Below are 23,622 nucleotides of genomic sequence, written 5' to 3'. Positions count from 1 at the left end.
AATGAGATTTGTGCTTGTACGTAAGGCATTATCATTTATGTAAGTATTTTTACCCCAAGGGTACGGAATGGGTTTGATGTGTTACTATTCACCACCACAAGTCAGTAGGATATGTCATTTTTATTTCACCAATCTACGCAATTCAGACCATCTTACCAGCAGTAATGTGTTTTCTGAGCTTAATGGAAACACAAACTGATTATTGTTAATGTACAGTTTGAAAAACATACAGACTTCATTATGCATACAATAAACACAGTTCCAATTCGAATGCACTATAAAGATACAGATATGTCTTAGTTCCTGTTTGATCCTTCAGCCTTTATTTGATCTTTAATCCCTTCATAAGTAATCCTGTATCCACCTGCATTGATGGACACAAATGAAACACTTCAATTTTGGCACTCTGTCATTAAGATGGAAATGCACAGAGGACTTTTTCAAGTGAGTTATATAATAAGTGTTTTCCTTATTGATAGTCATAGATTTGGGTGGGTCTAGATCATACCAGAGACAATGACTTCCTCAGTGACTTCCCTTGATTTTAAAAAAGTACATGTATTTAAATCCACTGTAATCTCCACATATTTCTCAGTGTTAGTCGTGTACAGTGATGTTTGTGATGTTGTGGGGCCCTTATCAGCAACATTTGCCAGCAAAACTACAACATCATTGACAAACTATTGCTATTGTAACAACCACATGTTCAGTTAATCTGCTAGTATTTTCAGAAGCAATATTCAGTATTTATATGAAGCAAGGGAATGCACAGCTGAAAATAGACATAAATGTTCACTTGTAAAGTTTACTGCAGAAGTGAACATCATTATTTTATGCACAGTTTTAATTCCTGTGTTGAGACGGGATGCAAGTAATGTGATGCTACTAGCAAGTCAGTCGGGAATGTGATAGATTAATCTATGCAATAAGTCCCATGAATAATTCTCCTCACACCATGAGAACTTTAAGGAGAAAGGATTTGGTAATTGATAACCTTGTACATAGGTTATATTTTGTCAGTCTCAAACAGAAGCATGATAATGTTTATAACATTCTGTAATTGTATCATATGTAAAGCTTGTGTTGATATGGCAGCCAGAGGTGAAATTTCCTGTTACCAGTGGATAACTGAAAATTTATCAGGAAATTAAATTCAAATCACCATATTTAAGATTAGAAGACAGATTATATTTTGAAAATTGGCATGGGGTGAATTTATTTAGGATTTTAGTTTAATGAGTGATGTATTTCTTGTCCTTAAGTCTGTTTAATTGTTCCCGTGACTCTGATGGTTGTGAACGCAGTGCTGTGCCATGAGTTATATGCCAGGTTGTGTCGTTGACTTTTAATTAACTGTTAAACAGATTATAACATTGTTGACAGTTGTGTTTAGTTAACCCTTTGTTACTGAAATTATGTCTTGTTAAGCAGACATTTTCAGGTCATTTTAACTATTTTGTTGCATTAGTCAGGCACAGATTTCTGTAGGTTAAAGGGTTAACATAGATCAGAGGATTTATATATTTTCTAGACAACAGATTCTGTTGATATCCATCACTACAGAACAGTATTTTGTTTGTATTTTTGCGTGTTTACTCTCATCATTACACTCACTTCATGATTCCACGCATAACTTTCTGCTGGTGGTGAAGAGTTTTGTACATTAAAACCAGAGGAAAATCAAAGTGTGAGAGGCAATGTAAATTGATATTTAAGAAATAAACCTTTTACAAACTATGACATGTTTTATTTATGATCAAATAGCAAATTCTTTGTTTCTGTTTGAATGTCTGGCAATGCCCATTGCATGTCTGCTGTGTACAAGGAAGTTCCAAATTACTGATGAGTTACTCACAAACATCAATGAAAGATCAGTCATTGGACCTTTAGGGAGGGTTACAGACTGCTGTTCACTGATGTCTGTTACCAGTTACCCAACCCATGAAGATCTTTTTTTTCAAGAATTGGTCTTCAGTAATCCATGCTTATCATAAGAGGTGACAAACAGGATTGGGTGGTCAGTCCCACTGACCTGATTGACACATATCCTAATTGAATAGATTGATGCTCTTGATGCTGATCACAGGATTGTATGGTCGGTCAAGACAGCTGGAATATTGCTGAGTGTGGCATTAAACAATAAACCAACCAACGTTACCAGAGAGGGTTACAGACTGCAGATTACTCTGATCGATGTAACCAGTAAAGATCGTAACAAACTGCAGATCATTGTGAAATCAGGGCGGATCTGTACTACTAGACTGTAGGTGTGCACATGTCCTTGTACGCACCACAATTTTAGCTACATCACAGCAGCTTCATTTTGTGTCTGGATCAGACAATACAGCAATTGATCCTGTGGGTAACGACCCAAACAGCCATTGTATCATGACATGCCATCAGCATCGACAAGTCCAGTGTATGAAATAAGCAAAAACCCAGCCAGACATCAGGGCTGGTAACTTCAAAACATTTTACCAGCCCAAAATGGATTTAACCTCACCAGACAAGGTGAATTTACTCTGATCTATGGAACACCTAAAATATTTACCAAACCATCAGCAGGCTAGCTGTAAATTTAGACCTTCTGTCAGAAATCCAGCCCGTTTTGGTGGTCAAATGAGCCTTATTTCATACACTGCCAAGTCCGACCACCCAATCCATACATGACAACAAGCATGGGCTGCAGGGGAACTCACTCTGTGCAACAAATGTTCAACATCTGCTGTCAGCATGGTCACAACTTGATACAAACAAGATCCACCAACTCACAACCAGCATCATGACAAGCAACATCCAGATCTGGACAGTTAAATATAGCAGAAATAATCATCTTTGTAGCCAATTCACACCCTTCCTGGCAATGGCAATGCACTGTTCACATGGTAAACAACATAGAGACAGGGGAAAAATATAACAAAGAAAACCATTTTGCGTCCACTATTTTTCCCCAGGGGTTCTTCTCATGATAGTCAATAAATAAACGTTCATCACAGCTTCGCACACAAAATGTACATCATTTCTACAGATAATTTATAAAACTTCAGAAGTAAAGATCAAGTACTCGTGACAACAAGCTTACACCAATAAGTATACACCATCATCACCACCTGTTACAACATGGAAAGGAAAAGCTTTGGCTAACTTAACTGGAATCTTACACTAGGAATGCTTTACAAAGTCTCACCAAGGCATTGTTAAAGCCTTACAAATATATTTTTAACCAATGATGTATCTGAAATTATTTCAAATGATGTATTTTCATCTGAACATGTGAATAAAGGACTGATAAAAATTATAGAGAGCTATTTAGAAAGGTATAGGGAAGGTTGAACAGAAGGTTGGGTCTATGCAAGATTACAAGAAGGCCTGTACTATGCCAATACAAACATATTTAACAAGTCTTTGCATGAAGAACAAGGAGAAAGTAGATAACATGATAGCATTGATTCTTTTAAAAAGGTCCAAAAGTGGAGCCCTTCCCTCGACAATGTCTGAACTTACGATAACCAGGGTAACAGTTGCAACAAGTAATGAAATGGTAATAACACAATGGCCTGCAAGTCAAGGCCTGTTTAGTAAAACATGGACAACATGGACAGATCGATAACAGGTAAAATGTACTGAACAAGTATTTCTAAAATTGATGACACCATTGTTTTCGCATGACATGACAGCTTTGCTCACTTACATCTCACCAGTCATATCTAAAAATACCATGACAATTTCATTACATCATCATTATCACCATAATGCTGAGTTCGTCACATCTCAAATGCACCAACAGTTCTGGCATTTTGGGGTAGTTTAACATATTTAAAAAAGCTTATGCTCAAACCAAGATATTTATGTCAGTTTTTCAACATCATCATGATCATGAACAAGATGTCAGCACAGTGATGAAGAATATATCATTATATGTCCAGTTCAGTGCCACTCTTACATCAATAGTTTGATCAAATATGGCTATAAGAGTCTCTATGTCACTATGTCATCAAATGCATGATGATACTGAACATGCTGAACCTGAAGTGAACAATTAACATAGGATAAGCTGATGCATACATACCACAAAAACACAATTCTATTAGCTTTACTTCATCATATTGAAGTTTGTGGGCAAGGTAGCCTCTGGTCAGTAATAGTATGGTACAAATTTGGGCTTCAAACATCCTATAAATGTGCATTATCAGATTATTATCTTGCAGACAAGCAGTCACTTTACATACATACACACCATCAATGCTTATTATATGATGTTAAAGCAGGAACACCATAGATGTACACGATAAAGGATAACCATATCAAACATTTAATACTGTAAGCTTGAAAAGTACATTTTTAAAGTCAAATATCTTATCGTAAGATGTATGAAACTTAAATCATTATACTAGTGTTTTCTATGCAACTTTTTGTCCCTGTATTCAGAAGAGTAATAAATGTTCATGATTGAAAAAGCAGCTCCTAAAGGTGTCCGGTCCTGATTTTCTCCATCTTGAGGGGCAGGAGAACAACCATTTCCCTACTTATGCTCAGTTCGTTAACCATCCTTCCTTCTATTTCTGGGTGCTTGTTGCAATATGTCTCCACAAACTGGTAACACTCTTGACTTTTCTTCATCAGAGCCAGTCTGTATGGAATTTCTGGTGAAATGATCTTAGAATACAGCCTTCCCAAACAAAACATGGCTACAAGTGCTGGACGCACATCATTTTCATGGAATTCATCTGGAAAGTCTGGCTTTCCATCTTTTAGAGACTCTAAATAAGCATTGTATTGTGCAATACTCTGTTGTGCAAGAGTGTTGATCTTTTTGACAGAATGTGGATTTGGGCCTCTGCCTTCTGCTTCCATTATCCCTAACTTAAGGTCCACCATGGCACTGTAGGTTTCAGCAAGTTCATATATAATCTGTCGACAAACTAGAAGATAGTACTTTGGGTTGAGACCTGTCAAGGTATCCTTCAGCATGTCAACCCTCCGTTTGTGCATTTTGCACTGACGGTCCATATCCATTTCAAAGAATGCCAGTTCCTTATAAGCCTTACTCATGTCCTGGATGATTTGGATGTAGTCAGAGCAGTGTCCATCCACAACATAAAACCTTTTTGCATCATTCAGTCTTGTTTGGACCAGTAAGAACACTCCTCTTGCTTCAGAAAAATCTCTGACAAATTGATCAGTGACTTTCTCCTCATGATTTGTTACTTCCAGGTTAAATCGTGGAAACGTTTTGCAGTTCTCGATATCTAAAATTACAGATGAGTCATCATCTTCTTCCTCAGACCTACCAGTTTCTGAATCTGAAAGTGAAAATTTGTTGGATCCATCTTTAACATCTGCATTGTGATCATCTGAAGACACTCCTTCCCTTGCATCCTCAACCTCTTTCATTAAATAGTCCTTAGAAGCCTCTAGAAGAGCAAGGCCATATTTTGCCCAACATCTGTCGATATCCGCTCTCTTCTGTGCCATTTGCTCTTTGGTATCTTCATCGGTGTCTTCTTCCTTTGATGCAGCTTCTTCAAATATCAGTGATGCACTTGCTAAACAGTGACGAGCAAAGTGATACATATCAACAGTAATGTAGTACTGTGAGAGTGTGGCTGCATTAAGTGCCCATTCATCAGCTTTGTATGTACATGAGTCCAGTTGTCTTTGAAGTGTTACATGACAATACTTGGCAGAGTCCTCTTTCTTTTCAGTAAGTGCATAAACTTGGGCAATGTAGAACAATGTAAGAGTATATGTGTTTTCAAAGTGTTTTGATCTTGCCTTAGAAATAGCAGCAATGTCACTTTGATCTGACTCATCTGGTTTGAAATATTCATCAACAGTATAGGGATCATTTCCAACATCACGCTTGAATTTCTTATACAGCGATTCCGCTTGTTTGAGATATTTCATTGATTTGTCAAAGTTCCTTCTCCCAGACCACAATATTGAAAGATGATTGAGAACCGTTTGATAGACGTTGACGACTTCTCTTTCATACTTCTGATCTTCAAGTAACTGGAGTGAATTCATTAGATGCTCTTCTCCAGCTGCGATTTCTTCAGTATCAGTGAAATTAATACCCAGGTAAAAATCTAAAACCGCTAGAAACCGAGTAAGAGTCACGTCTTCCGCATCGTCGTTTATGTATCCCTTTAACGCGGTTCTGATTTCACCATAGGTTTCTCTAGCCTTGTACTTGGATCTAAATGGATCATCTTCGGGATCATTTTTAGAATCTTCCGTTTCTAGTTTCCTGGCTGCCGAAAATTTTGCATAGCCATCGGCCACAAGATACTCCTTGAAGGTTGCCATGTTGAGTTTGACATCAGCACTGCAGCAAATGCTGAACTTAAAATGAATTACTCTTTTGAAGAATATTTTCGGATAGTATTGCAACAAGCCACAAATAAATTCAAGGCTTACATTATAATATATTTGAGAAATTCTATTTTCTGCCGTAAAATTAGGTTATTTATACCAATCAACTAGCGAATGTCCTTCACTTCGGTCCTGTAAATACATTCCAACTATTGTTCCGGTTTGGTTGTGAATGTCAACAATGCAGGTGCTCTCTTGATTAAGAGACTCGCTAAAGCCTCTCACTACTTCTTAACTGGCGTGTGTTCTTACTTTAATATCAAGATGTCAAAGTCGTAAGTTATGATGGAATAATAGATGTAGCAAATTTCCATGCTACTTAAGAGTATATTTTGTAAACATTCTAATCGTGGGCCTTCCTGCGATGTTGAGAGAAATATTTAGAAGGCAACAGCAATTTTTTAACATTCAAACTTAAAACGAGCGGTTTGCGGGGACTCAAACATGTGCATCTCTTCCCATATCAGGAAAATTGCATGACTGACCTCAGTGTTTTTGAAGGCTGTGTCTGCTGAATTTTTCCGTCTGCTGTATGTTTTCATTGTTGAAAAAATGGACAAAATTGGCTATGCCATTGTCATTGAGAGTTGGGAACTAAAAGCATTGATTCCCACAGCCACCCATTCATTGATGCACTTCATCACAGACACGCTTTAAAACATTGTTGCTCCATCATATAAAAAATTAATAATATAACATTGATAACATTCTCTTCTCTCCTATTTAATGAAGTTAACTCAACCCATATGTGCCATTTGACCTCCTGGGTCATGCATATGTAGAGTACCTCAGGTCAAGCTGTAGATATCAAGACAGGTAAGAAAAATTGATTCTAAGAACCAGTGGACATAATTTGGTAAACACTTGTTTAAACCGAAATGGACACCAGCTAGTTGTATGCATGCACACATTGCACATTGGTTGGTGTAATGTTACAATGTGCTCAAGCATAATGTACCTGAAAATATCAGCGTCTCCTCAAACATGGTGGTTATCAGGACATTAAAGGGAACTATTTTTAATTCTGTTGTTATTTTTCAGACTTTGGGATCTGGCAATAAACCAGGCAAATACCGTTAAAGGTTAGAGGATATTATGACTAGTCTACATATTCTACCTTCGTTGTTTTCATGTACTTTGAGCATGTTAAACAATTAATTTTCTCTTCATGACCATAAAAAATGATCAAGCATATAGTAACTCTAGGGAAACATGTAGCCCTATAATGATAATGTATGTCCATCATTTGTATTTTTTCACCATGCTTTTGTTAAGATGACTACTTGTGTGTTTGCTCATGCAGATCCAGGTCAGAATTGTTCTTCAGCATCCCGTGCAAGATAAATAACATAATCATTTCTTTGAGCTCTCTGATTCACTTGATACATGTCATCATATCCCAACTGCATAGACTGATGCTCATGCTGTTGATCACTGGATAGTGTAGTCCACAGAGTCGATTATTAACAGATTCCCTTCATATAGCTGGAATATTGCTAAATGTCTGAAAACATGCTGAATGTCTGTAAACATACAATAAAACAAATAAACAAACAAACGAAATAGTGTGTTTCTATACTCAAGCAGTATGGACAGTTACTTTAGCTGATTACAAATTTAGACACTGTTCAATCTTTGAGTGTTTACAGAAAACAAAAGCAACATTCACTGACTTAGTCTCCATGTCTTGTATGTCTGTTATTTCTGACTGTATTTCATCATGTTGAACTCATCAGCTTTAATTTGGCATGTTTTCATGAATATGTGTTATTTTCAGATGAAAATCAAGCATCTGAAGACTCTGCAATCTTCATCACAGGCAGCAAAAACTCAGTAATTAATGATATATTTATATTTCCCAAAACAAAAATAACATTTTACATGACATTTTCTGAATTTTTCATAACATTTGCTGTCATGAATAATTTCACTTGAAAATTATTATCTCTACTGCTGAAAGCAGTTACTATAGTATTACCATATATAAAGCTTAACCTTGAATTTGTTGAAGCACCTGCTGGCACCAAAGTTTCAGGATGGTAACATCTTTGTTAGAGACAATGTTTTAATAGGTATAAAGTATTTGTGGGTATTGAGTCAATTTCTTATGCACTGAAACTTTATTTGCTAAATTATTTGAGTCTTGGTGTGAATATTGCAAAATTTCTAGCATATAGAATATTGAATTGCTTAGTATCCAAGGAACATATAACTGTTATGTTGTATGTTAATTAAGTACATGTATCACTTTCATTTTAGGGGAAAACATGCATAATTCTGCGATATTTAGACAGGTAAGTCAAGTACTGATATAAGGTTTAACATCAAACTATTTCCTGTGGAATTAATAAATCTCATAATGTTTATTATTTCAACCAGCACAAGTGTCATTCTTAACTTCTATATTTTATGTAAAGCATTGCTGCAATTTAAAAGTGTCAGGTGGCATAGTTTAAAGACATAGCTGAAAGAATGTAAATGTCATGATGAAAAACTTAGGTACAAAATATGAAGTATGAAGAAAACAATATCAGCGCCTTGAGCAATCAGTAGTTGCTTAGATATGTATGCTACATAAATATCCTATAATGACAGCAATAATTTTTCATAGTTTGGCACTATGATATCACAGAATATATGTTCAATGCAGTTTTTTATAGTCTGCTATTTTGATATTTAACTTAACCTTCTCATGGTACCTGAGGTTGTTTTATGATATTATTCCAGGGATGAGCCTCCAAAGCCAACAGTAGCCCTGGAATACACATTTGGGAGACGTGCTAAAGGACACAACATTGTGAGCTCATACTACAACAGTCAGGGTCATCTCAAAGAAAAATTGTCCCTGTGTATTTTGAGCAGAATAACCAAAATTATGTATGGTCATGTAAACATTATGAAATATTTGACTTACAAATAAATATCTTACTGTGGTTACCTTGGTCAAGTTTAGGTCCAGTCAGTAGTTTGTTTAGGTCCTGCATGCGTCCAGTTTCAGGTTTCAGTCTTGTATAAGACTGCCCTAGAACCAGTTTAAGTCCAGATACTTTTTGATCTATTGCCAATCTACCGAGTCTTTCTCTTTCATGAAATTGGTGAAGCGTCATTAATCAACAATGATGACATATTACTGTATGAATTTTGTAACTCTTGATTTTTTTTATGAACAATGTAATTGTTGTGTGACGTGGTCCTGTAGATGTCCGAAAAGTCCTTTCAGTCTCTAATATCAACTGTACTCATGGTGGAGCCATATTTTTATTCAATTATCATAAAAACAGTTTTGATTTTCATAAGTACAATAATGACACAATCATGAGTAATCCAGTTGAGCTCAGTGGGGTTGCCTAGTAGTTATAGCATCCACTCATCACACTGAAGGTCTGGGTTTGATTCCTCACATGGGTGCAATGTGTGAAGCCCATTTCTCTTGTCCCCTGCCATGATATTGCTGAAATATTGCTAAAAGTGACATAAAACCATACTCACTAACTAACTCACCCCAGTTTTGTTACATCCATTCTTTAAGTCACCCAGTATATTTGGGATTATACATTCTCAGTTTTGTACAAAAATTTTGTATCACCTTATTTGATGATTTGTGAATTCATTCATTCTTTCTTTTGACGTGAAGGCCAAGGATGTGGGCCACATCTGGGAGTTGGGTGGAGGAACATGGCTGTCTAAACTCATGGATATTCCCATCAACCCAGAAACTATTATGTGAGTTGTGCTGTTCTCTTTCAGTAATTATCTAATAATCTGGGCCCCTATTCTGGATAGGATCTTAACCCTAGGATATCGTAGGGTCTAGCATACGTGTCCTATTTTATTCTCAAAAAGTATCCTAGCACTAGGATATCCTAACTTAGGACAATATGCACCCTGCTCCTCATGTGGCATCTTTTCTGTGAATGTGATAGGCAGATGGTACTTAACGATCTAATTAAGAGCAGTCTGGAGGACTTAGTAATCTGACTTCATCATTCTTTACTTCATATGCATTTTCAAGACGTCATTGCAAATACCCGTGAACATCCAGTTTAGAATTGGTCTACAGCAACTCATTGCTTGTCATAAGAGGTGGCTAATGAGACTGGGTGGTCAGACACACCGACTTGGTTGACTCACTGACTTAATTGACTCACGGTCGTGGTTGACTCTCTGGCTTGGTTGACTCATTGACTTGGTTTTTAATGCTGTTTAAGCAACGCATATGTGAGTGTAATGTGCAAGTAATGTTTGATAACATAAGTACATCTTATAGGTTAAAACATTATCTCCAGTTAAAATCATGCTTTGATACAGAATATTATGTCATGAATATCAGAAACTGGGAGTTGAGGAGATGCTTTTGTTTGCTTCGATTAGATGAGTTGCCTATTCAAACAACCATTGGACGAAGGTATGGTATCGATAAACGATTGTGTTTCTGTAGGATAGTTGAAGATGTTATGCACTTCTAATTTGTGTGCCCAATGTATAATTTGGTAAGGGCTAGATATATACCATCTCTATTTTCCGATAACCCCACTGCTTACTCATATAAGCAACTAGTATGTAGTAAAGATCATCAAACCATACTCAATGTAGCAAAATATGTTAAACATTGTTTGTCTCTCCGCAGTGCATAATCATTGTCACTAATGCTATATCACAATGTTAATGTTCACAGATGTACATGGGCCTATGGCCTAAACAACGAATAAAACAGTTACTTTCAAGTTACCATTCCATATCCCGATATTTCTGCTGTTGGTCACTGGATTGATTATTTACAGAATGCTGCCTGGTATTTGGAATATTGCTTTTTTTTCATCCAAATGCACCAAGCAGTTTTAAGAAGCTCAGCAGAAAATGAATGCATCTGGTAGTATAATACTGAAAGATTGCAAAGCTAGGGTTCTTCACATGCAACATAATCTTTGCCTGCTTGAACTGTGATGGTGATGGTACATGTTTAGGCACACTACGTTGGTGATTGTCCTTGACCTATCCACCCCCAAGGAACTGTGGTTCACCCTGGAGAGTCTACTAACGGCAGCTCGCTCCCGCGTGGAGAATGTGATTGCGGAGATGAAACAGGATGATCCTCATATCAGAGACAAACTGAAAAAGATGGCATGGGAAAGAATTGGAGAGGAACATCCAGTAAGTATTGTGAGGAAGGAAGGGAGTGGCTGCACCTCAATGACAAACAAATAACAAAGATTGTAATACTAGTCTACTATCTAAAAGACTGAAAATATATTGGAATGATCCTGAAAACAGCAAAAATGTCTGTGCATATCTTTTCATCAGAAATGTCTTGCAACTGTTTCAGTTAGTGCTGTGAGCACAGAGTAGGGTTTAAATGCCTTGATATCAATAGAACACTCACTCACTCACTCACTCACTCACTCACTCACTCACTCACTCACTCACTCACTCACCACTAAGGACTTTTTTTAAACCCTTCTTTAAGGGAATTATTTTTATTATTCCAGGACAAGAGTATGATAGATCCCTTCCTGATACCTCTGGTCATTGTTGGGAGCAAGTATGACGTGTTTCAGGTGAGGGATCTGTTTGATGTATATGTAAAACTGCACTCAGTTATATAACACCACCCTGTAAATAATCCTGTTTGAAATAATCCTGTTATGGAGGAGGGATACCAAGTCAGTGAGCTGGACTAACTGTTCCTGTTACATGCCTCTTGCACCAAGCATTGGTGACTGAGGTCCCATTCTAATTCTGATTTCATAGGTTACTGTGAGGCCTCTTTGCAGATTATTATTAGTGTATGTTTCAAAATGTCCCAGTTTTATTCAATCTCTTAAAACAAATATTTTTAAGTATTGTTTTGTATAAATTTTTCCTTATTCTGACTCATGCTTATTTGCTTATCTCCTCCCTCTATGTGAAGATAGTGGAACACTTGAAATCCCTTGAAGGTCTTTTCTTTTGAAGAGGATGTACAATCACACTCACCCACAGGAAGCCTCCCCGTTTCCCGCCACATCGGTCACATGACCAGCCTTTTTTGTCACACTCACCTCCATCACCAGACATGATGGTTGGAGTTAACCTGAGTCCCTATGCAGAGTTTAATATCCTTTGATCTGTATTAATTATCATTACGATATGAAATTGTCAATTAATTTATGTATTTTTTATGTTGTTGAGCATGTATTTCATCATGTCTGATTATGTTTGAAATCACACTCCTGGTGTAGATTATGGCTGTGTGCAACTGTTCTGTATTATTATGCCCTACTTGAACATGTATTTGTTTACTATTTAAATATGTGCTAAAAATGTTTACATAGGCTCTCTCAAGTCATGTTTGGCAGTTTGTTCCTGATTGTGACTGGTAGCCATGTGTCTAACTACTACTGATATTCATTTTTTTTGTGAATCGCCAGACTTAGATAGAGCATGCACTGTGTGAACGCTTCTGTTCACGAAGATCTTCACCATCAGCAATATCATCTCAACGCAGTTAGAGCATGCACTGTGTGAACGCTTCTGTTCACGAAGTTCTTCACCATCAGCGATATCATCTCAACGCAGTTAGAGCATGCACTGTGTGAACGCTTCTGTTCACAAAGATCTTCATCAGCTGTATCATCTTGAGGCAGTTTAGACATTGCACTGCGTGAATGCTTCCATCCATGAAGATCTTCACCATCAGCTGTATCATCTCAACGCAGTTTTAGAGCATGCAGCTGATTGAAATGTTCCTGCAACAACGAGCATCGCATACACAAAACAGTTGAGCTGAACTGCAACCGTCATCTCTATGTAGATGTGTCACTACGAGGTTGCAGCAGGAATTTCAGTGAGCAATGAATACACTCTGCATGTCAACCACCTGGAGATGAAAGTTGTACAATAATGGTCAACCACATTGAGGAACAGACAAAGGATGGTTCACACTGACAACTCCAAAGTAGCATTCTACATTAATAAGCATGATTCAAGATGATCTCACAGGCTGCTGAAACTAACCTTTCTACTCTTCAACATCGTCTACGACTTAAATATCTACATAAAGGCATCCCAGGTGCAAGCAGCATCATGGCAGACAGTATATCACATCCTTTACAACCATTCTTATCTCCAGTACTGGATCCGTTTGCGTGAGCAACAGTCGCTCTCAGCATCTCACGGGGAGGAATGAACGTTTACATGTTCCTGGCTCCTGTTGTACTACTGAAGATCACTGGTAAGACAAAATAGAATGACAATGCTGCAACTGACTTTCATCTCACATACTGGCCAGGGAGAGAATGGTTTCCAGCACTCATTGAAGAATGACAACCATCACTGAGACTCCCACAGCGGAAGTACCTTCCACACACCAAATAAACACTCGGACATCGTTCCAACTTCACGTATGGATCGTATCAAAGCCTGCTTGATGCATCAAGGATATTCCGCTACCGTGGTGAAGGCAGTCACCTTAGCTCTATGTAGATCTACTCGCTTCTTATATCACAATAAGTGGATGTGATTTGAAATACAAAAAGTGGATGGGCTTCACTGCTGAAACGAAAGCTACACATCCTCAAGTAGCAGACTACTTACATCACCACCAGCATACATGAGGACTTAAAGGTTCTACTCTGTTTACCTACTTAGCAGCACTTAGCTCTGTCATCACCAGGAGATCTGGTGTCAAGCTGACAAAAGTGCTGATTTTACTCGCTGTACTATGCTCGTTCAAAACCAACAACTCAGATTTAAGGCACCACCTTGGAACTTGAATGTTGTACTTCAACATCTGCCCAGTGACACTTACAAGCCTATAGAACTGTTGACACAGACAACACTGTTTCTACTCACCATAGCTACAGCAGCACAGATGTCTGAAATACATGCTCTAGACTTCAGTTGTACACGATTCAACACCAATCATCATGATATTGCACAGCCTTGGCATTGAAACCTGTTCAAGATGCAATGATGATGGAGGATCATCCACAGTGTTTGCCAACCACTACTTATAAGACATTACCATTGAGGACGTCACTGGAGTAAAATGGTTGAGAGTCTATGCTCACGTCTCAAACAGACTAGCATGAGTGATTATGACCCATCTTGTAATGAAGACACTTGTATATATGAAGGGTCTCAACTTGTCTTGATAGGAATCTTGTCATACAGTTGCATTAGACACTAGCAAGATACTAGTTGATCCTTAGATCATCACGTTCCAGTCAGCAATTGCTTAACAAGAAGAGAAGTTCGACTGGATGTGATTCACCCAGTACTCACAATGAAGATACTTGTACAAGTGAAGGGTCACAACTTGTCTTTGCATACAGTTGCATTAGACACTAGCAGGATGCTAGCTGATCTATATATCATCACGTTCCAGTCACTGATGTCTTCACAACAAGAGATGTTCGACTGGATGTGTTCCCCCCATTTCACGGATGAATATTGGAAGATCAGGACCGAATTACCACCATTACAGTCTCTGAAGTAGGGGAAGTAATGGACGTACATATATAACAGCCAACAGAAACTATCATGGTCTGACCCACCAGCGATTCCATCAGATTCTGTAAGCAAATAAGTGTGAGTCAGGATAAGGAAAAATATGTAATTTCCTGAGTAAAATTGATATTTTATACTTATCCTGACTCATGACATTTTGCTTACATATGCTAGTCAAGCCCTCCTCAACACCCCACTCAGACACGTTGGATTCTTTGCAATTTCTCATGTCGGGCTCATGGAATTACTGAGAGACTGACAAACAGGGCCGGTCATGTGACCGATGTGGTGGGAAATGGGGAGCCTTCCTGTGGGTGAGTGATTGTATGTTCACTTCAAAAGAAGGGAACTCAAGGGATTTCAAGTGTTCCACTATCTTCGCATAGAGGGAGGAAATAAGCAAATAAGCATGAGTCAGAATAAGTATAATATGTAAATTTTATTCAGAAAATTACATTTTTTCACAGAAACAAATAATTCCTTGTGGATTGAAAAGGAGCCCCTGTGAAATATGAGATTCAGAATTCTGAACCTGAGGAAATCTAGACTTGTTTCATTTAGAGCTTTGGTATTGCAGAAAGGGCCAGGTGGAAGGGGAGATAACTTGGTTTAATAATAGTAATCATTACTTGGTATAGTAATCATACTACCTGAAATTCAACACGGTCAACTTTATGCTGACATGGTGCAGAAATTATTTGCTCTACTTTCCCAGGACTTTGCCTCAGAGATGCGGAAGGTGATATGCAAGACTCTGAGATTTGTAGCTCACTCACAAGGTGCAACTCTGCAGGTGAGTCAGTCATATTGTTTGTCAGTTATCGAGTGAGTTAGTGTGAATGAGTGAGTTTAGTTTGATGCCGTACTGAACAATATTTCAGTTGTATAACGTCAGGCTGGAAATAATTGTATCTGGACCAGACAGTCCAGTGATCAATAGCATGAGCATCAATGTATGTAGGTATAGACTAAAGTCAAAAGCATTTAATGTCAAATGTGGAAAAAGACAATGAGCTTTTGTCTTCCAGCTAATAGCATCCAAGGGGATTGGCCAAGTGATTTCTTAAGTGGCAGATGATAAGGTTACCCATTCAAAACAGAATTCCTGTTTTATTGTTTCAAAGATGATCTCAAAGACAGCCATAGTTTACACTCACTGTTTTCTTCCACTGAGGGAGCAACCATTTGATTTCAAGAGGGGAAGTGAATATAACTCACACTGTGGTGTCAGTTGTAATGTGCCTTTTCATGCAGAATACAATTTGTTTGTGTTATTTATTTCCAAATATAAACAATAGATTGCCTATTATGTCAAAAAAGAACTGAGCTGCTAAACATTTAGAACAATACTGATCTCAAAACAAAATTCCCACCACCCATCCTGAGATTAAATGGCTACTCCCTAACAATCCAAATGTTTTTTGTACAGTTCTTCAGCATCAAGATGGAGAGCACTGTCAAACGGATGCAGGGTATAATCAATCACCACCTGTTCCGGACAAACCCAAGGCAAGCGTTTCAGTCAACTTTAATGTTATTAAAAAAACATGCATTAGCCACTGGTGACATAACATCTTCTAGCTATACCGCACATTTCTATTATAGTGAGTCTGTGGTTGTCTCAGCTTGTGATGCAATACTGCATGTCTCCATGAAACCAAGTCCTGTGATCATCAGTTGGTCCTCCAGTTTCCCATAACAGTGATAACTGTCAATGTATCTTGCCAAGGCTGGAGTGTCCATGAACCTTACTGAATTTTAGTTTTCTTTTTTGTCCTTTCAAGGCTTGAAGATGAAGAGACTGGAGCATTGTGTGCTTCATAATAAGAATCGATTACCTTGTTCAGCAAAATGTTGATTTAACAAAACTTTCTATCCTTGAGTTGTGTGCTTCATAACAACCTACCTTCTATCCTTGTTTTAGCACAGAGTAGTCAGTCTTGTGAATGAAGACTAGAGGTACTGCAACTAAAATCGATTAATGAAACATAGTCTCCGTTTCACAAGGACGATCATGAATGCTAGATTGTTCCAATTCATAAACCTTTTAAGTTAACTCACAACCAAATGGCTGCTGCAGTCAGTTTTCTATATCTTTCACGAAATCATTGTTCCCAGGGAAGATGGTATAGTTCGAAGACCAGGTGATTTTGTTTCAGGTCTCGCATGCATTATTGTCAGTCAGGTCTAATATACTTATCTCTTTCTTGTTGTGTTTCAGTAAAAACATGCAGGTTGAACATAACAAGCCTCTGTTTGTCCCAGCAGGACTTGACTCCCTGCAGACAATAGGTAGGTAACAGTCGCTTACTAAACTTCTTTCAACTTCTTTATTTTTTTTAGAACATTTCCTTTCCAGTTGTAGTATCTTTTTGTGCCATTCTGCTATTATAAACAGGATATGCTAAAATGCTGATCTTCATTTAGTGAAAATATGTCTTTGTTTTTTTTATGCATAGAATACTAATCTACTCAGATATTTCTAGAGAATTCAAAATTAATGAATGTAATGGTAAACTATTGTAGATATATATTTCAAAGTACAGGTTAAACAATGTAATACCAGATTAAGATACCAGACAAAGAACAGATTATGATGCAGATGGCTTCCAGAATATTTGTTGAGCAGAAATATGGTGGAACAAGTACCTGTCATATGAAGGGCAGTGATTTAGCCCAGTGGTATTTTTAAGTGTTCACACGTCATGCCAAAGATACGAGTTTGGTTCCCCCCATGGGTACAGTATGTGAAGCCAGTGATATTGCTGGAATATTTCTACATGCACCATAATAGTAACACTCACTCACTCACTCACTCACTCACTCACTCACTCACTCACTCACTCACTCACTCACTCACTCACTCACTCACTCACTCACTCACTCACTCACTCACTCACTCACTCACTCACTCACTCACTCACTCACTCACTCACTCACTCACTCACTCACTCACTCACTCACTCACTCACTCACTCACTCACTCACTCACTCACTCACTCACTCACTCACTCACTCACTCACTCACTCACTCACTCACTCACTCACTCACTCACTCACTCACTCACTCACTCACTCACTCACTCACTCACTCACTCACTCACTCACTCACTCACTCACTCACTCACTCACTCACTCAAATACCACATTTTCATGGCTGCTAGTGATGAAATACCTGGTTCAGACCTCTGCCATGAATCAGTGTTAAAACAATTCCCACCTCTGAGAAAATTTTTAGGGAATGAAATTCACTGAAGCATTTGCTTCTTTGTGTCATTAGGCTTTTTGTTTGTTTTTTAATTTGTTTTTTGGGGTGTTTTTTTTTTTTTTTTGTCAAATGGTACAGAACAGACATTTCACAAGTTATAGTGTATATTTGTCAGATAAATGGTGTTTTTGTTTTGTTATTGGTATTAGTTTCCATCCTCCTCCTTCAGGCAACCCCCCAATCTCAGACGATGACATAGGACGTGTACATGCAAGGTGAGTTTGAAATAGTGATTGCTGGACGTTTCCAAACCATCTGTACTAAATGTCAAGAGTGGGTCAGCAGTCTGAGATTGTGCTTAGCATATGAGCAGTTTTTCTACTTGAGTGGGCCTGTGGGGTAGGGTAGTGGTGAAATTGTTGGTCAGTCACACCAATAACCTTGGTTTCATTCCCCACACAGCTGAAGCATATTTGAAGCCCATTTCTGGTGATCCCCAGTGAAACATTGCTGGAATATTGCTGAAAGCAGCATAAAACCATACTCGCTCACTCACTTCAGACATCTAGCAAAGATAAATGAGCAGATAATTTACTCCAATTGCTCCTGGCTCATATCCATCTTCCATATAAAATACCTGGATACGCCATATCAGCATGGAATGGGGCTGATACAGACCTGGGATTAGCACTGTTTCTTTTTCGACCATCTCTCTGTTGGCTCAATCATAAGAGTATTTCATTATTTTTGGTTTACATGTTTTCATATTTAGTGAAACTTAGTGGAGAATGTTTTTTGTTTACTTTGTCTTATTTGTGCTTGTGAAAGGACTCCAATGGATCTGTGGAAGCAGGCGTTTATTGGACACTTTCCTCAAGAGGTCAGTATAATGTAGATAAAAGGCTCTGCTTTCGTTCCTTCCTTTCAGAAGACACTCATGAAGATCCAATTTAGAATTGGTCATCAGCAAACCATGCTTCGCCTTGTCATGAAAGGCAGCCAGACTCATTGACTTGGTTGACACATGTCATCGACATCCTATTTACATAGATCAGTGTTCGTGCTGTTAATCACTAGATTGTCTGACCCAGACCCGATTATTTACCGACAACTGCCATATAGCTGGAATATTGCAGAGCACAAATGTTAAAAGTAAACTCGCTAACTCGTCTGAGTTTGTACCAGTGTCTGACAGCTACTGCTTGCCTCTTCATCAGGTTAAGGGGGGTGTTGATATATGGTATGTCTACTATTGGAATGATTATCATGCAAAAATAAGGTCATAGTGAGGAAATTGATGGAACAGAAGGTACTGTTGTACATGTATCTTGATGGGAACCTCTCAGGAATTTAGACTGAATATTGAGACCATTTGATTAGTAAGCCTGAGGGTCTGGTCGCCGCTGACAGTCTGAGCTAATGTTGCACATATTTATTGCATGATTTAGTTATAATTGAGACACTGTTGAAAACTGAAGTAAATGTTGTGTCCTTTGTGTTACTGCTGCCAGGTGAACGTAAACGAGGTAAGTGATTCCTTATCATCAGTACAATACAGGTGATACGTATAGATATGTGTTGCACTTCTTACAATATGGTTCTCACCTCTAGATTTGGCACAGCATATTCTGAAATATTATATTCTGATTTAATAAGGAAATCTGATAAGCTGAAGATATTCAAACCAAGATTTTGTGAGTTTTGTTCCTTGTTGTCTGCAGCTGTTTGTTCACTGCATATTGCCCAAGCTTTTCTAAAGGTCATGAATTCTAATTCCTTTCCTTTGGAACTATTTCCTACACTGACTCAAGAATGTGTTCTTATCAGAATGACTTTATGTAAGGACCAAAACAAGACATTTCTCTTTTCCACAATATCTTCTATGTAATGCTCAGAAATTATTTGTCAAGTGTCACAGTTTCTTTATTAGAGGTAAGTGGTGGGATAACATTATCGTCTTGAAGGCCTGGAATTGATTTCCCACGTGGATACAAGGTGTGAAGCCTGTTTCTAATGTCCCTTGTCGAATATTGCTGATAGTGGTGTAAAACCATGCTCACCCTCTTTATTAGAAACTGGGTTAAGCAGATAATTAGCCTTAAGTAAAAAGGTATGATATATTTCAGAATAGATTCTTATACCGTTGTCAACTCCAGCATGACAATAAGAATCTTTACCAAAATGTCACATTATGATATAGAAGGTTATCACCCGTTAAGTATTATACTTTTCTCACCATTCATCAACCTCTAATGTGACAGTCAAACAGACCTTAGCTGAACGTGATTTGAGCAGAAATTTGCGATCTTGTTGAAATACAATGTTATGCAGCTGATAACTTAAATTGTAGGATATATAGAAATCTCATGACACAATCTCAACTACTGCTGGGTAACACAATGTGGTTTATAGTCCCCCTTTCACCTATGTTCACATAATGTCTGGCTGTGTTTGACAGAACACAAACAACCCAGCCATTGTGGAAGACCCAGCCAAGGATCCCCATTATGTGGAAGCTGCCATTGACACCCTTCGAGCTCAGAAAGATGAAGTGAGTTGCCAACCTATCGAAGTCATTTGTATACGGCTACTAACCATAGTATATCTGTTTGAGGACGTATGATATATTTCCACTAAGCACACACTCTCTGTGACTAAGCTACTAAGTCTGGGTCTCCTTTCACAAAGCAGCCTTTCCTAAGGTTAACCTTAACTCCCACTCTTTAACATAGCACTAAGTTTACCTTATTGACTGACCTTAGTGCTTTGTGAAAGGAGGCCCAGACACAAACACTTGGCAGTAATGAAGGTCTTTACACTTAATGTTTCAACAACAGTGTTGTATAAGCACACTTGCTGAACAATTGATGTCCAGTTGAATTTTGTAATACCCCAGGCTTATTGGAGGGTGTATTTAAGTCCCAAGGTTTGTTAGAGAAAATATAGATCAAGTATGGTGAATTCCCTGTATGCATACATTTATTCCCATTAAGATAAATTTGTCGAATTCTGATTGGTTAATAGTCAAAGCATATGAAACCATGAAGGTAGATTTGCCAGGGTCTATGAACTGCACACCCCATCAAATCTTGTCACATGACACGCTACACGGGTTGTTCAAATGACCTTGGCCTTAGGTGGAATGTGGTTGCCAAACGGCTGATCGCTTTGAAATTTTAGAGTTGGTGTATATAATTATGGGTATAAACAGAGTTATACAAATTTTTGCCATAATTTCTTATTTGTTTGTGTCAATAAATGTATCCAAACGTTAAAATGTTTTTGTAAGTCACTTCTCGTTGGACAAAACGTCAAATTTGATCATTTTTGTCATAAACTAAGCTATCCCAGGTTATCCCCCTTTATTGTTGTTCTGGAAATATCATGGCAAAGCATTTTGCATTTCCTTCTGCCAAATGTTGAATATTGTTGTTTAACGATAAGCTAAATTAAAAGATCTTAAGGGTAATAAATTCAACACATGGTGTTTTTGAATGGGTGTACGTGACTGTCAAACCCTGGTAAATTAGGCTACAACCAAGGAAATACAGAACTTACAAGGGTCTTACAGTCCTGCACACCCTCTCAAACCACCATGTAACTAATATTGTTTCCTGCACGCAGCTTAAAGCAGGAATAAGGTTTCAGGAGAAACATTCATATAGACCTTCAGGACTTTTCACTAACATTTTCTCGTACACACTTGTAGTTGTTTGTTCTAACAGTGTGTCAAACCTCAGACGAAAAGCTTATTCCCTGTGTATTCTTTGTATGTTTTCATTTCAAGATTGTATGGAATTTTGGATAACTGGAAGTATTTACAGAGGTCACAATTACTTCAACAAATCTATTTTTGACTGTGTATTATTTACCTATTTTATCATATGTAGCAAATACTGACACAAACAAAGTTCAAGAAGCTGTTTAGAATATCTTAAGTCATTTGCCTGTATAAATACTGATGTTTATTTTTAGTTAGAGTTCATCATTTTGTTTTCTTCACCACGGTCCCAAATACTGATATCATTGCATCTATAGAGATATATTTGTACCCTTTGTGATTTATCATGTTACAAAAAATGTATGACATGTCTCTAGGAGCTGGAGCGATATCGACGTCTGGCAGAACGCAGATCAAGAGAGACAACCACATATTAGTAGTAAGTGTCCCAGAATAAGGTTTGAATACCGTCAAGAATTACAACAAATGGTACACCTTATTATACAATACATATGAAAAGCAGATTCATGATACATTCCAAATGCAACATTGTGATAATATCATGTATAGGATAAAGCATGACCCATGGGAATTACAAAACAATATGGCTGTTTAAACAGCCTTACTTCTTCATAACGCCCATGGGTCATGCTTTATCAAACTTATAAACCGACCAAAGATATACTTCAGCTTTAATTTCAATATTTGGTATTCATGATGAAAATCAACTGGGATGAGACTGGCAGTCAATGCCTCGCCTTGCATACTCATTGCACGTGCCTCACATACGCTACTCGTGTCCTTCTCATGTGCTGCCCGCATTACCCATCTCGCAAGGAACACACGGTTCATACCAAGAAACAATCTCAATCTTCACAGCGAGGCTTAGCAGTCTAGTGGGTAAAGCCACCAAGCTAGTAAGTGAAGGGATGCGGGTTCGAAACCAGGTGTTAGCACTATACTGTTGGAAATTGTCAATAATATCATATGATACATAGAAAACAATGTACCATCAACTGACCAATGTGATATACAATATACAGTCAACTGAGCAATTTGATATACGGCAACATGCTATGACAAATGAAAACTCAAAGTAATCCGTTTTCCCACCTTTGCTGGATTTACCAGACACATGTCAGGAGAGTCATGGCCTCTTTACACACCTTCAGCAAGCACTTCTTTCCCAACCAAATACCATGTGATTATTTAACCACTTGTTTTGTTCTCTAATGATACACATCCTTATGATGTGATATCTCAGGTTATGAAACAGTAACTGCTTTTCATGTTATTATTTCTTTCTTCCACAGGATGCTCCAGTGATTCTCCGTCCAGCACACCCAGACAACTGTGATACACCATGTGCCTCATCCCTCCAACTCATAAACACATAGCTACAGGGTGCAAAAGAAAAATATTGGCATCCGGCTTACCACCGAATTTGTCTTGGCATCCAATTTATGAAATCTTAATGTAAATTAGATCAGGGTTGTCACATGGAATGGGTGTTCATAAACTTAGGGATACATATTATTGATTTGTCAGTCTTAGGAAGGAAAATCTGAGCCCTGAAATGTTGTCACACACAACCTAAAGAGTTGACTGTTGACACTGAGCAATTTATGCAGTTAAAATCAATATAAAAACACAGGATGCACATTGTTACAAAGCTGTATCCTTACTGGGATCAGACAGTTTTCAATTGATAATATATGATTTACTGAAATACATGAAGTTGTTTCCATCAGTATATATCATTGTTTGTTCATTGTATGTTAGTTATCACAGGAAAAATAAAACAATTTGATATTGTAAACATTTGTGATTG

General features: G+C 37.8%; 2 protein-coding genes across 4 annotated transcripts; one reads left to right on the top strand and one right to left on the bottom strand.

Annotated features, from left to right (window-relative positions):
• Nucleotides 1-2,929: 2,929 nt before the first annotated feature.
• Nucleotides 2,930-6,325, bottom strand: LOC137295467 (KIF-binding protein-like). The gene has a single exon (XM_067826850.1). The coding sequence runs from the start codon at nt 6,307-6,309 to the stop codon at nt 4,465-4,467; it is 1,845 nt and encodes a 614-aa protein (XP_067682951.1). The 5' UTR covers nt 6,310-6,325; the 3' UTR covers nt 2,930-4,464.
• Nucleotides 6,326-6,517: 192 nt separating this feature from the next.
• LOC137295464 (cytoplasmic dynein 2 light intermediate chain 1-like) lies at nt 6,518-23,622 on the top strand. Of its 3 annotated transcripts, XM_067826846.1 has the most exons (17): nt 6,578-6,650; nt 7,417-7,457; nt 8,153-8,208; nt 8,635-8,669; nt 9,103-9,172; nt 10,010-10,098; nt 11,340-11,526; nt 11,862-11,930; nt 15,578-15,655; nt 16,292-16,371; nt 17,084-17,154; nt 18,300-18,345; nt 18,899-18,950; nt 19,582-19,596; nt 20,529-20,621; nt 22,169-22,230; nt 23,105-23,610. In XM_067826846.1, exons 1-16 carry the CDS (start codon nt 6,640-6,642, stop codon nt 22,226-22,228), a joined length of 1,053 nt encoding a protein of 350 aa, XP_067682947.1. In that variant the 5' UTR covers nt 6,578-6,639; the 3' UTR covers nt 22,229-22,230; nt 23,105-23,610. The 3 variants fall into 3 exon arrangements, with proteins under 3 accessions (XP_067682948.1, XP_067682946.1, XP_067682947.1); XM_067826847.1 differs by lacking the exon at nt 19,582-19,596 and having other exon boundaries at nt 6,518-6,650; nt 23,105-23,622; XM_067826845.1 differs by lacking the exon at nt 19,582-19,596 and having other exon boundaries at nt 6,524-6,650; nt 18,899-18,961; nt 23,105-23,614.

This window comes from Haliotis asinina, chromosome 8 (genome assembly GCF_037392515.1).
Source record: "Haliotis asinina isolate JCU_RB_2024 chromosome 8, JCU_Hal_asi_v2, whole genome shotgun sequence".
Classification (NCBI taxonomy): Eukaryota; Metazoa; Mollusca; class Gastropoda; order Lepetellida; family Haliotidae; genus Haliotis; species Haliotis asinina.
The sequence above is the reverse complement of the archived record's forward strand: the minus strand, read 5'-3'. Positions and strand labels throughout refer to the sequence as shown.

Excerpts from the sequence above, each read along its gene's own strand:
- LOC137295464 (XM_067826845.1), top strand. Across the intron at positions 8,670-9,102 it reads ATTCTGCGATATTTAGACAG|GGATGAGCCTCCAAAGCCAA; the intron begins GTAAGTCAAGTA and ends ATATTATTCCAG. Across the intron at positions 15,656-16,291 it reads CACAAGGTGCAACTCTGCAG|TTCTTCAGCATCAAGATGGA; the intron begins GTGAGTCAGTCA and ends TTTTTTGTACAG.
- LOC137295467 (XM_067826850.1), bottom strand. The coding sequence starts at position 6,309 with ATGGCAACCTTCAAGGAGTATCTTGTGGCCGATGGCTATGCAAAATTT.